Below are 14,680 nucleotides of genomic sequence, written 5' to 3' on the forward strand. Positions count from 1 at the left end.
TGACACTTTAAGCAAAAAAATATATTTTATAATTTGATTTGATTGATCATTGGTATTTTTTTAATTTATTTTATACATTTATTATAATATAATTAAAATATAAGAACTCAATTCATTTATTGATAATAATGTTATAACAAATAATTGTTGAAAATTAAAGTATTAATATACTTGACAAATAAATAAATTACACATTTAAACATTATTTAACATTTAAAAAAATCAAATTATCAATTTACATAATTAATAAAACATAATAATAATAAAAATACTAAAACTAAAACTAATAAAATAGTATTATTAATAGATTACGAGTTAATCTATCTTAAACTTAGTTTAAATCCATTTAGTTCATAAATTTAATTTAATTTGATCCACATTTAAAAAAGCTAATTATTTTCTAAACCAATGATAAGCTGGGTTACCTCACATGTGAAACCCACTTGACACTTGTAACTACAAGACTATTTTCCTTGACAAGGATATGCTCCAACAAAAACACTGCATCAATGTCCAAATGGAATTTTATGCTTATGAGACAAACTATTCAAACAATAGTAATTGATTTATAGAAGCCGAAATTGGCACTTGATATTATGCCACTAAAATCTGAACTTTAATAGTTAGTATCTACAAATGTAAATTTACTGCATCCTCATCCTCTTTTCGATTCTTGAATGCTTCTTTGTGTCATTTAACTGGTCCCCTTTTGTTTTCCTACTATTTAGGAATTCTGAGAAGGATGGTATTTGTGGCAAGTTGGTATTATTAAACGAACAGCTTTCCATTGGCACAATACATGGAGAAGTTTCTGATCTAGCATTGCCAGAGTATTCATTGCTGGTATCTTCTGCACAAGGATCTAAAGTAGGTGGCGGTTTGAAGGGCTGTTCAGCTGGCGTAAGGGACTGTTCAGCTTCAGCAGAAGCATTAATTGCACAAAGTCGGTTCATCAATTCGCTGGAGGTGGCAGTCGTCAGCCATCTTACAGTACTTGCCACTTGCGAATAATAGAATGATTTGCCAGCCTTGCCATACTTCTTGTAGCATTCATCTTCAAGGAAAGATGCTGACGTATCCACTTCAATCCTGAACAAATGTGTAAAAGAATCAGCTGTCGTTGCTTTAATTTAGCTGACATAATTTAAGGTGAATTTATCATCATGTTTGTGGTTGTCATTGTCATTATATTATGCTTAAAGATTTAGTTTTGCTGTTTAAATAATACAACTATGGCACAACAATAATGTCATCTATGAACAAGGTGCTGCTACATGTCATATAAGTGGGACACTTGTTATGGCAAAAACACATTGAGCAACTGAGTGGTGTGTTTTTCTGTTTGGGAAGAGGGAGTGGGACAACAGAACAAAAACTCAAAAAGATGAAGCTAAGCATACTTGAAGTCGTCAAGCCGTTGGTGAACCTGTTTAAGAGCATTTTGTAACCTTTGCCTGCTTGATCCTCGCATTGGATCCGAAATAGCATTCTTGTCACCTTTGTTGTTCTGTTATCAAATTAGATGAGTCGGTATAATAATGTATTTTTATTGATCTTAGCAGTAATAATGAACTTCGAAAAAAAAAAAGAGGCAGATACTACAAAAGAACTGTATTGTCTTTCCCAATACAGATTGCTTATAAGAACAGTTTCAGCAATGTTACCACCCAAAGGTGCTAACTATGGAGAATCTACGTTTTTTAACCAACAACGTGAATATAATCCAATAAAGATAAACCTGTTTATAAGTGTTATTATTTCTATAGAAGTTTTCTTCTGCCCGTTGTAACATAGCAAGCTTTTCATTTACTCCCAATCTGGATTGAAGCTTTGACCTGGTTAGGTTGTTGATAACCTCATTACCATCTGCAAGCCAAAATTCACCCACGTAAATTATGGTCTAATAAACACTTGATCTCCCCAAAAGTAAAAACACAGGCAACCAAATAAGTTCTACCTTCTGAATCAGATATATCTTCCTCTGATCCACTTGCTTCCTCTCCCCGATTCCAGAATTCAGATAACTGTTCTCCAGTAGTTGCGGCAGTGGAACTGAAAAATTAAATTTGTCCATAAATAAGAAACTAGATATCATTTAACTGGATTAATGAATATAGTAGAAGGCAATCATCATCAGACCAATAATGAAATACACAAGAATAACCGTAAAGTGTAACTAACAAGAAGTCAGAGCATACAATCCTTATGTTGGACCAAACTACTCAATAATCAATTGTTTTAATTCCATTGCTTTCTTTTTCTTTTCATGTTTATGGGCATATTCAAGAGAGGAAAGTCCCACGGTATTCACACTAAAATGACACAAATTTATGTCAAGCTGTATTAGAGTTCCATCTTTATACCCATATGGTCATGTCTGATATCTTTATGTCAAATGAAGTAAGAAAACTAAGCATAGCCTGCATGACACATCTACCATTCATAAATTTTCCTAGCAAAAAATAACTGCTCTACATATTCACAGAATCTGTTTTCAGTGTATCAACTTCAAGTTCAATTCCTAATGCATAAGAGGGTTCTTTACTGATGAATAGCACCTGGTTATAAAAACTCGAGATGAACCATTTTTATGACGCAGAGCACAAACAGTTTTGAGATCCTCCAAACATCGAGCAACTAAGTTTGCATGTCTGCAGGCATCACATGTTTTTCCACACAGTGATGCAGTTACCTGCTTATAACAATTAAAGTTAATAATCCACTTAGGTTAACACGAAGCATGCCACAGATATTTCATTACCTGTTCCCCAAAACTCTCAAGAATTCTTTTCCTGCGGCATCCAGATCCTTCACAGTATTCAACTATCTACAGTCAGTTACAAATACATTCCATTACGTAAGTATATAACGGCAAGGTGCAGAGATACTGTGTTAAAAAAAATCACCCAGAGACTAGATGTTACCTGATTGAAAGCAATCAGGGATATTTTGGATGACTCTTCCTGTGAACTAGATGACTTCTTGCTCCCCGATTTACTTAATATAAATTCCTGATACAGATTATAATTTAAGAAAACAGGTATAGTACAGAAAGAAGAGTAAAGTCTCTAGTAAGCCAACCATTCTTTTGCGATCGTCTATCCCATAGTACAACAGACTTCTAGATGGCAATTGATCACGACCAGCTCGGCCGGACTCTTGATAGAATGCTTCCATTGACTTGGGAATATTGAAATGGCAAACAATTCTGACATCCTTTCTATCAATGCCCTGTAAATTTGATCTCAAGTTATAACCAACAAAGCACAAGTATAATAAATAAAGATTACAATATTAAAACATCAAAAAATTTTAATCACACCAATAGTAAATCACCACTTACCATTCTAAATGAAGACCAAAGGCTCAGTAACTACATGCAACAGCACAGCTCCAGGCAAAGATTAGGAAGAATGGAAAGAAATATATCACAACCTCAAATAAATCAAAATCTATTTGCATCATACTAAAATCAGAAAAGGATGTAGATATATTTTAACACAAGTGAAAATATTCATACTCAGATTTCTAATTACATTTTTTGTTCCTCACACTTTGACCCATTCTGCTACACATTGTAAGAAAATAAAATTAATTTTAGTAATTTATTGTATTTTAATCTATCAATATTATTTTCAATCTCTATACAAGCCAAATCAACATTGGACTAAGGAATGTGAAAGAATAGTTAACAGCATGCTTGCGCACCATCATGGCTCCATGGCCCTTGGTCTCTACAAAAGTCCCATCACAGAGCATTTTAGCTTGGTAGATGTCGCACCAAGTATCATTCCAGAAATCATTGTAATCCGTAGATCTTATGGCCACTACTATGAACAGGGCCACAAAATTCATCAACCCCCCACAGCACACACCAACATGTAATGGCATGCTTCAAAGAAATAATTGCATGAGATACAAACATAAAAAGGGAAAAACATACCCAAAAGCCACAGTAGCAACAATAACTTTTATCTTAGAAGAAATCCAATCATCTAACACCGAAGTTCGCATTTTATTATTCAATCCTGCATGATAAGCTGAAAAGACCCAAAATAAAATATACTATGTGAACTTATAGGTGTAGAAAATCAATTAGTAAAGGCAGAAAAATATGTAAAAGAGGGAGTACCAGCACATGAAATACCACTTTGGGATAGATTACTTGATAAGTCATCACACATTGAACGTTCAAGGCAATACACTATTGCACAGACATCTCCCAGAGATTTGAGTGTATTAGATAAATCAGCAAAAGCATCATCCAATAGATCTTTGTATCTAACTGTATCATCAAGAATTGAAGTCACATTTGTTTGAGTAAATTATAAGCTTCATCTCATGCAAAATCAACATCTAGAGAAATAGAACTCATGCAGTAACTTGAATGTTTACAATAGCCGAAATGGAATAGCATATTCTTTTGCTTTCTTCTATCCTCTGTCATTATTAAGGGGAGCATAGACTGTTAGGACATAGGGTATTTGGATATAATGGGAAAGGGGATTAGGATAGGAGGCAGAGGAGTTGTATAAATAGTTGTTTGTTTAGTGGAGGGGAACTTTTGGCAGTTAGATTGTTGACAGACTTTGTCCTGTGGAGGGGGTTAAGCCCTTTGTATCTGTAGTTGCACATACCATTCTTTTGTGAATAATACTCTGTTTAATTTTTTTTTCTCTATTGTGTACCTGTTACGTGTGGTGTTTGGAACGTTCTTGATTAGGTTTCTCTTTCGGAAACCTATCATAGACAAACACTTATGTACTGTGTGGATTTATTTATTACTTATTGCACCAGTCACATTACATGTCACATGGGACAACCATATTTCACCGTTACTAGCATAGAAATTATGTCACAAAAGTTTAATTGATTTCAGATATGAATCATTCAGCAAAGCAGAACTGACCTTCATAATATATATTTGGACGATTAAATGAAGACTTGAGTATTAATGGATTTTGCATCCGCAAGGATTCAACTACATCCTTCTGAACCCTACAGAAAAAGAACATCCAGGGAATCAATGCCGCATGTCATTCTCATTTGTCTCCCCTCAACACATAAAAATTTTACATCAGAACAAAAGAGAATGCGTGCACCAAAAATATAACCCAGAATGTGCAATGATCGTTGTGGTAAGCAGGGCACTTGACAGAACAAGCCAAAAATTATTTGGTCATTAAATAATAGCAAAAAATTCTTCCACAATACAAAATATACTGGAGGTTACTACATTTATATATTTACACAAGCTACGATAAGTTTACACAAGGTGTAAGATTTAGTTAAATTATGCCTTCAATAACCTTTTATAGAATGCAAATTTAATTGTTCTATTCATACACTCTGTAGTGATCATGCTCGTAAATATCTCTACCATTCTTCTATTCCTCATAATTTTTGGTTCAAACAGTTGCTTAAAGAATTGAGCTATGGGGATGTTACAAAGATGATTGTTTGTGATAACCAAGTTACTCTTCATATTGACTCAAATCTAGTATTTCAAAAGAGGACCACACATATCAAGTTGAGATAGATTACCGCTTCATCCGAGAAAAGGTTTTATCTAGAGACATTACCACTCAATTCATTAATTCCAATGCTCAAATGGTTAATATCTTCACCAAATCACTTTAGGGCCCAAGGATGGACTATATATGTAACAAGATTGGTGCATAAGATTTATATGCTCCAACTTGAAGGAAAGTGTTAGATGTATTTTGTACATAAATATGTTCCTCAGTTGTGCTTGTACACACAAGGGGACTTTTTCACATGAATGCATACGATTTCCCTCTACATTAATCAATCCAACCGTTGAATTTCATATTCTTATTAATTAAATTAAATCATACATCAAAATACAAAATTTCATACAATTTCAAAATTATTTAAAAGATTATAACGTCACTTAATGGATAATATTCTATTTAAAAATATGTAAATTTTTATTATTAGATAACATATCTATACAAATTTTAAATCATATGAAATATGATAAACATGATCATTAAGATAGAAAACTTCATCGGTTGGATCAACTACATTTGTATTCTATGAAAAGTTATTGAAGGTTTGATTTTGACTAAGTTTTATACTTGGTGTAAACAGATAGTAACTCTCTTTCATCTATCTCACTTATAGGAGAATAGCAATTGCAAAACCATGTGAAAATTGACAAATTAATGTTCAAAAGAATATACAAGTATGAATATAAAATGCAAATATGAACAAATTAAAACATGACAAAATAAAAAGCAAATTATATCAAAGAAATTAAATTAAGAAAACTCACTTTGGCGCAGCAGTAGCAGTCAAAGCTAATATTGGTACATCTGGTAGGTGGCTTCTCAAAGATGAAAGCTTACGGTAGCTAGGTCTGCTCCAAAATAGGGAAGGAAAAGAGAATTGTGTATCATGATAATAAATTCTAATCTATATGTATATATGGGAAATTAAACACAAACACCCCAAAATTAATCAAATCTTCAGATATTGGATAAAGAAAATCCAAAAGGCAAAGATAATTGAAACATTAATGGAGTTCAGCTGGAACCTATTGAAGCACAATCAGGCACTTACCAAATTAATGTTATAAGTTTAGCACTAGGATAAAAGTAAATATAAAAATCAAGCATTTACACATGTGAACAGAGAAGAGAGGATGGATCTAATTAGGCAAGGCACTACAAAAATATTAACTATATACAATTTATTGTCCTAGCAGAAAGAAACATATGAGTCCTATAAGATAATCATGAAAGAATTCTACCATGACAACAAACTCCAATTGGCTTGTTGCAGAAAGCAGAATGTATGACAAACCTGAAATCATGACCCCAACTTGAGATGCAATGCGCCTGAAAATTTTGCACGAGCGAAACTACTAAGAAACCAAGTAAATTCCCGTAGATAAAAAATTTGAAATGGTCTTCCCAGCACACACCTCATCTATGGCAATGAGATTTAGCAGCCCCCTAGTATAAATCTTTGTGAGCTTTGACATAAACCCTGGTGTTGCTATTAACTCTGGAGTCACATATAGCAGCCTTGTAGAAGGTTTTCCAGAATCAAGGTCCTCGTGAATCTTAAATCATAAAAGGTATAAATCACTTTCCTGAATCAATAACACTAGGGAACACTGAGGAATTGGGCACATATGGACTTAGCTCCTCTAAACTCTAACGTGAAGAGATTAGTAAAAAAGTAGGTTTTATGCAACACGGATTTCAATTATAACATTTTCATGAATATAAATTGATAGATAATTTCTCACTTTACACACGATAAGAACTTTGGTATCATGGGGTGCCTAACTCCCAACATGGAGAGAACTTTTGAGGGTGGGTTTCCCAAGTGTTTGGATACTTATCAATATCTCTTTACGTTAAAGGGGCTAAAGTTATTACACATGCATATATATTAATTTGGCATGGATTCTTTCCCTTTCCCCGAACAAAAAATACATTTATATACAGACAAAGACACTATTCATGTTAAATAGATGTACCAAACTAATTGCAATGTAAACAACTCCACGATCTGGAAAATATCATTGAGATTATTGTAATTGTTATATTACTTACACTTCTGTTTCACTTCGATATGTGTAGATATATTATTACAGTAAAGATAGCGATGAGCCTTGATGCAATAATAAAGTCACTTCCTTTTAAGGTGATAGAATCAGTCATGATTGAAATCCTAGTATCAGTCACACTGCACTGCTTCCAAGGCGAGACAGCTTACATCTAAACCAGACCCCACTATGTTTGATTATCGTGCATCAGATTGCCTATCATAAAAAGTCAGCATTTTAACAACTTACTCACCTTTACTTTAGCATCCGCTGTTTTTGTTGAGGAGAGAAAATCTGCTGCAATCCCTTTCTCTTTCAGTGTCATTACTTGGTTTTCCTAACTTGTAGAAAGGGAAAAAAATCAGCCAAAACAAACTCTAAACTCAGAAAATCAACATTTCTGAAAATCAAGTGAATTACCAAAAGATGCCTACCATTAAGGCTGTCAGCAGAACAAAAGTCAGACATCACAGTAGTATCCTAGCATAAAAAATTATGAGAATTACCAAGCAGCAACAAGCACAGCTAAAGACACAACATGTACACAAGAAGAAAGCCATCCACCTATTAAAGGAGATACAACGAGCACAATTCCTGGTTTTGCCAATGCAGGGATCTGATAACACATTGACTTGCCTCCCCCAGTTGGCATAAGACAAAAACAATCCTTTCCTGCATAAAAAGAGTCCAAAATCAATGGAAAATTCCAACTCAAATTACCATTCTTAAGCAAAGAGTCACTTTTAGTATAAAAAGAACAAGACTTGAATTGAAACCGTTACTTTACACTAATCAACAGTCTCTGAGGCACCAATTACTACAAAACACGAAGGAAAATATCATAGTTCACTTCTATGCTTGTAGAAAGGAAAAGGTGAATGCACCTGAAAGCACCGACTGAATAGCGTCCAATTGCATGCCCCTAAAATCAGGGTACCCAAAATGCCATCTTAGAAGCTTCACCAATGTTTCCTTGCTGCGCACTTCCTTCCTCTTTCTGTTCGCATTCGCGTCGCTCAGTGGCAATGTCGACTTCTTCTGCATTTCAGTTCCAACCTGCCAAATAAGAAAAAAAAAATTATCGACAAATTCTTCAGCGGAAGAATTAGGAATAAAATCGTTTGAAAGTGCACCGAAAGTTCGCACCTTTGATAGAAGGGTTTCGCAAATTGATCGGTGCAAAGCCTTTCGCGGGTTTTTCTTTCTTCCAATGGATAAAAAAAAAATATACGTCTGACGCGCTGTAAAAGAAAAGGGATAAAACGTTTTGTATTGAGGTACACTCCGCGGGGGCTTTTAAAAACCTGATTGTTAATATAAGATTTGCTCATAGGAGTACAAATGTGAACCATAAAAAGACCATGTGTCTCAATAAAAGAGAATAACAATACAAAATGGATACTTGTAGTTGAAAATGATTTCGCTAAGTGGATACTGAATCAAATATTATTTGTCCCATTAAAGATAACAACTACAAAAGAGATATTTGTGGCTAGAAATTTTCACTTAGGGAAATCATTTTCAACTCATTTGAGAATGAATTTGAAAATAAATTTTTTTAATTTATTACGTCAATATAATTCTATACTAATTTTTAAAAATTTTATTTCCAAATTCATTTTTATTTACCTTCAAATTCACTCAAATAAATGACAAAAGAATTTATCTTCAAATCCTCTCAAATCCCCTTAATCTCAATTCCCCTTAAATCTACTCAAAAAAACAAGACCTTAGGGAAGTCTACCAAAGTAGAAGAGACTAATCCTTCAGAAGAAGTATTGGAAATCAAAATGTGTTCACGAACTCAAATTTGATGTTGTATTTTGTTGGTAAACATCCTCTTCTATACATCATACAATATATACTATTTATGTTGATCAATTTAGTATTTATTACTACACAACTAATTGGAGGAGGTAGATCTCTTATGGATCCATTTTATTTTTATCTAATACAAGTATTGGCTTACAAAGATTATTTAACATTTTCATCTAGAATTTAAGTTTGTTTTTTTAGAAAAAAATTAAAATTAAAATGATGTTCAATAACTAAAAAAGTTATTTAACTTTTTTAAATACGAATGAATAAATAAAATAACATAATATATATATATATATAAACATTTAAATAATTTATAGCAATAATAATTAGAAAAAATAATGAATAATAAGTTGAATGTTTAGTTTTATTTAATTTTATCACAATTCTATAATATTGTATGAATCGTTTAATTCTGTTAAACTATATTTCATTGTGTGAATTTTAACAACTTTTAGTCAATGTACAAAAGAAATATTTATTTGTGAAGAAATAGTTTAAAATAAATAAAATATCACAACGAATGAATATTTTCTTGTGACAATATTTATTTTGTAAATATTTGTGACGAGCAACACTTTATCATATAAGTTGCTATACAATTATGTTAATAATAAAATGTTGTAATGTCAAATGTTGTTTACTAAAATTATATATTACAAACGTCTTCATAAAATGTAATTTTTTTCTTAAGTGGCAAATACAGAGTTCTTCACTTATGACAAATACATTGACACTATAAACCAAAATTTATAAGAACAAATATGAAAATATTATAAGAGAAAACATCTTTAACAAAAAAAAAGTTGTTAAGTTATTCTCTCTTAAACGAGTGTAAACTTTTGCTTAAACAATGTTAAGGAATCACTTAAATGAGTATTCATAGGTGCTTAAAAGATTATCCTTATTTAAGTGTTGTTTGATGAACATTGGCACTTAAGCACGTGATTATGGGTGTTTCAACAATGAAACACAATAAAGTTAAGATTCTCTTACTCTTTGAGTATTATTGCTTAAATGAGTATTCAAAGGCGTATAAGCTATTTTTGTGAAAGGTAAAAAAGAAATGACATTATGTCTATTGAAAACATAAAACATCAATTATGTCTATTGAAAATATAAAACATCAATTAAGCAAACAAGATATATTATCATAACTATAATCACTCATTCAAATATTTATTAAACAATTTTGTATAAAACATAAACTAAAGAAAAAGAATCATGCTATTGTTAAGAATTTAAAATTAAAATAACAACTTCCTTTTTTTCAATAAATAACAATGAAAAATTGTAATTGAATAAATTTCAAAATAAAAAATAAAGTAAGGTGTTCTGATGATTTAACAAATAGAGAAGTATGAAAACTAAACAGACATGTACATATTTATATCTATTTCAGTATACAATTTACAAAATTAGATATTACTAACATTTATAACCATATGAATATTTTCTATTGACATAGTAACACATTCAAATACTACCCAAAGATACCAATTTATTTATCATCATTATGAATTTTTTTATTTATTTTAATTTACTAATCTGAGTTCACTAATTATAGACTTAAGTTTTTCTCATTCAATCTATATGGGTCCTCCCAAAATGATATGTTTTTCCTTTTCCAACACGAGGATTGATTTTCTAACTGTCTCATAATTGTTTTTCCATATCCACCTTTTTTTTATTTTATCTTTATTACTATAAATTATTTTATGAATTTATTTTTAAAATTTTATAATTATTTTTTAAAATTGTAATTGATTATTTCTAATAAAATTATACTTATTTTTATCAATATCGGTTAATTTATTATTTCATTCTTTAAATTGTATAATTACTTTTTAAAATTTAATTAAGTATCTAAAATAAAATTATAAAAATTATTTATTTTCTATATTATTTCTTTTAATGATTATGATGAAATCCGCGTGAGTATTTCTAAAAACTAATTAGGGCATGCAGCTTGTTCCCCATGAGATAATATATACCTTTCTGCCAACTTCGACAACTTTATCGTTTAGTCATGTGTTCTCCATCTACCTTACCACGTTTTCTCGAAAGAACTTTGTACCACATATCAAAAAAGAAATTAGGGGGAAGTTAACAAAAATATATATATATATATATATGTGATAAATAATAGTGCTGATTTGGACTTTGATTTTCTTTTTTAAAACAAAAATATTTATTTAAGTAAAATAATTTTCTGTCGAATTTATATACACTTTTACCCCACTTTTACTATAGGGAGAAAAAAATGTTTGAAAATTAGCTTTATTACTTATTGGTGTACAGCTAATATTTTATTTCATGAATTGCTTTATTCTTTGGGTAAAATGTTGACCGAGCAGAAGACTTTATTACACGTGCTTCTAAGATTATCAATCACACAATAGAATCGATTTTTGATTTCTTTTATTTATTAAAGCTTCTTTTCTTGTATTTTAAATGGTTCTAAGCCAAAAAAATTAAATTATAGTAAATAAAAATAATTTTCATTAAGGTATGAACTCAATTTTAAAATTAATAACAGTAAATAAATTAATTAAAAAATGTAAGAATCTAAAAAATAAAATATTAGAGTTAGTAGATTTTTGAAATAATGAGAAATAATATTTTAATTTTAAAACAATTCAATAATATAAATATAATTTCTTAAACTTGTTTTATTGTCTAAAACATTTATCATCTCTCTAAAACTATTTTTCTGAGTTTTCTCTCCCTTTTTTCTACAAATTACAACTCTCTGATAATCTGTTTGACAATGAGGAGGTGCTTAGGAAATCAACACAGTGTGTTCTCCAACATCTACCGATTAGTTTCTATTCTAGAACAAGTAAGTTTTAGTTCATTTTTCCTTTCACTCTTAGTTGAGGCCATGCATAAGGGTTCTTCCTTTGCATGTGTCGTTTGACTTTATTTTCTTGTTTCTTGTTGATCAGATGTTCTAAGGACTCTCTTTGATCACAATTTTATGTTATGTAGGCGTTTTAGAGTTCCTTGAGCTTTAAGCAAGGGTAGTGCACCGCATAGAACTTGGTTGTATTCTCTTTTAAGGTAAGGGAAGCTAGTTATCTTTCTTTAAATTATGTTTGTTGTGGAAGTTTGGTGATTTCATGTATTTTAGGTTGATCTAATTATAATTACAATACCTATGTTAGTGTTAAGTTCATTTAAACATGTGTAATTAATTATTTGTTGATTGGTTTATGGTATGATGTATTTCATATGTGATTACTATAATAAATGGTGTGTTATGAAGTTTGTTTGTTGAAATTGGTTGAAATGTTGCGGAGAAGTGAGTTATCAAAGTTATAGGCCTTTCTAAGTCAAAAATGGAGGTTTGATGGGTGAGTTTTAAAAACAAGGGTCTAAGAGGAGGATCATTGATTTAGGGTGTGTTGAGAAGTCATTTAAAACTTGTTGGTACCTTGAGTTGGTAAAAATGTGATAGAGAAAGAGATAGGAGGAAATAAGGTGATTTTTGGAAGGTTTCAAGTCCTATTTTAGGGGTTTTGGGTAGTAAGATTATGATGTCGAAGGTTTAAACTGAATTAGAGAATTTAGGGTTTGTTGTTAAACCATTTCTAACTTGTTTAGATCATTAGAATGTTAAACTTTGCATGAGAATGGTAAAAGTGAGTTGGGTGGGTTAGAGTAGGTAAAATGAGTGTAGGGTATCCTTTTTAAGTTAGAAATAAGTTCTTAAGTTAGGACAATGTATAAACCATTTGAAGAGGTATAGAGAGCATCCAAGATAAAAAAAAAAATAAGGGTAGGAAGTGTTATGGTGTGCCGCCCAACTGCAAGGGAGTAGTGCTCGAGCCCTAAGAGTGCGAGAGGAATGATGCTCATCGACAGGAGGGTGCCGCCCAACGCCACTCTACAAGGTTTTCTTCCTTTGTTTTCTAGTCCTATGGTTTTTGTGGTTTATTCTGATCTTTGAGGTGTATCTTGTGACATGTTTTTGGTATGTTTTATGTGTGCTAAGTGTTGTTGGTATGAATACAAGGAACTCAGTCCTGTGGGTTATCTTGATACTTTAATGATAATTCATTCTTTATTAGAGAAGAGTGATACATGTGGTGAGAGTGGCAGGAGGTCTTAGTTTACGTGCTTCCACTATGTCCTAAGACGTGGTATAGACTAATCTTGTGAGTGTGGTAGAGTGAAACCTATTGGCAATGGTTTTGCAAAGCAGTAAAGGTCACCACAAGTACATAACCTATCATAGCTCAACATTCATACTAAATCCAAATAGTCCAATCTAGGTCTTTGACATGATTAAAATGTTTGATCTACTTTATGTTAATTGTAATGTATGTATGACATGTTAAGATATATGATATGATTATTTTTGTATCACTAACTTACCCTGTTTGTTTGTTCTTGTACTTGTTGTCCTCATGAATTCGTGTGTTTTGATGATGATCATTTGGTGGATGTGAGCAGAGTGTGTGACGTGTCTCTGAAACAACCATTAGGTGAAGATAATGTTGATGTGTAAATATTGTAGTATTTAATTTATTTTTCTTTTGGTTGTATTTGAGGATCCTTTTGTACATAGTTTTGTATTAGGATTTTGTATATAAAATTATTTTTTTTTATGTTTAAAAAGTTGAATATAAACTTTATATGTCTTGTTAACTATTCTATTGTATTAGATTTGTGATAATTTCTTAATAGTATTTTAGATTATTTAACTGGGATGTTACAACGAGAAACATTTATATACACAAAAACAAAACATTAATTAAAATCTAAAATATTTAACAATGTACAAAAATTTAAAATATGCATAATAACTTAAAAATAAACATTAACGCATATAATGTCGTTAGTTTGGTGCGGATTAGGAGGAACAATAATTTAAGGGACAAATCTATAACTTTTCTGTTATAAATAATATTTATAATATGAATACTCCAAATACATATAAGTTTGCTAATAGAAAAAACTTGAGACACTGCCAAACAAATACTTCTTTTAAAGGATTATCTTTCCTTACCTTCAGGCAACACTCATGTTCTTGATAGCATGTTTGAATAAGATAATTTAAAAGAATAATTAATTTATTTGGTAAATTTGTTTTTTTCAGAAGAAAATAGTTGTTTGGATGAAAAACTTAAAAAAAAATTAAGATTTTCAATAATTAAAACAATAGAATTGAAGATTTATTAAAGAAAAGGAAATTAAAATTCTACAACTATGCACTTCCTCTTAATACAAATTATGCATAAACAAACATATTTCAATAATTAAATTTAATTATTA

At 30.9% G+C, this 14,680-nt stretch overlaps 2 protein-coding genes across 3 annotated transcripts; both read right to left on the minus strand.

The window, feature by feature from the left end:
* Positions 1-497: 497 nt before the first annotated feature.
* On the minus strand, positions 498-7,919 carry LOC108332000 (ATP-dependent DNA helicase Q-like 3). The gene is made up of 15 exons (XM_052876877.1): positions 7,836-7,919; positions 6,950-7,090; positions 6,829-6,863; positions 6,299-6,382; positions 4,910-4,998; positions 4,133-4,285; positions 3,940-4,040; positions 3,082-3,231; positions 2,925-3,011; positions 2,762-2,827; positions 2,559-2,692; positions 1,958-2,052; positions 1,739-1,866; positions 1,401-1,507; positions 498-1,089 (listed from the first exon to the last, which is right to left on the minus strand). Exons 1-15 carry the CDS (start codon positions 7,905-7,907, stop codon positions 645-647), a joined length of 1,887 nt encoding a protein of 628 aa, XP_052732837.1. The 5' UTR covers positions 7,908-7,919; the 3' UTR covers positions 498-644.
* A 105-nt stretch (positions 7,920-8,024) lies between these two features.
* On the minus strand, positions 8,025-8,934 carry LOC128196331 (ATP-dependent DNA helicase Q-like 3). Of its 2 annotated transcripts, XM_052876876.1 has the most exons (4): positions 8,729-8,931; positions 8,467-8,638; positions 8,147-8,254; positions 8,027-8,062 (listed from the first exon to the last, which is right to left on the minus strand). In XM_052876876.1, the coding sequence occupies exons 2-4, from the start codon at positions 8,624-8,626 to the stop codon at positions 8,043-8,045; spliced, it is 288 nt and encodes a 95-aa protein (XP_052732836.1). In that variant the 5' UTR covers positions 8,627-8,638; positions 8,729-8,931; the 3' UTR covers positions 8,027-8,042. The 2 variants fall into 2 exon arrangements, with proteins under 2 accessions (XP_052732835.1, XP_052732836.1); XM_052876875.1 differs by having other exon boundaries at positions 8,025-8,254; positions 8,729-8,934.
* Between the last annotated feature and the right edge of the window lie 5,746 nt (positions 8,935-14,680).

The sequence above is a fragment of the Vigna angularis genome, chromosome 4 (genome assembly GCF_016808095.1).
Source record: "Vigna angularis cultivar LongXiaoDou No.4 chromosome 4, ASM1680809v1, whole genome shotgun sequence".
NCBI lineage: Eukaryota > Viridiplantae > Streptophyta > Magnoliopsida > Fabales > Fabaceae > Vigna > Vigna angularis.

Excerpts from the sequence above, each read along its gene's own strand:
- LOC108332000 (XM_052876877.1), bottom strand. The coding sequence starts at position 7,907 with ATGACACTGAAAGAGAAAGGGATTGCAGCAGATTTTCTCTCCTCAACA. Across the intron at positions 6,383-6,828 it reads AGTTGGGGTCATGATTTCAG|ACCTAGCTACCGTAAGCTTT; the intron begins GTTTGTCATACA and ends ATTTTGGAGCAG. Across the intron at positions 2,693-2,761 it reads TTGAGAGTTTTGGGGAACAG|GTAACTGCATCACTGTGTGG; the intron begins GTAATGAAATAT and ends TGTTATAAGCAG.
- LOC128196331 (XM_052876875.1), bottom strand. The coding sequence starts at position 8,626 with ATGCAGAAGAAGTCGACATTGCCACTGAGCGACGCGAATGCGAACAGA. Across the intron at positions 8,255-8,466 it reads TATTCAGTCGGTGCTTTCAG|GAAAGGATTGTTTTTGTCTT; the intron begins GTGCATTCACCT and ends CTTTTTATGCAG.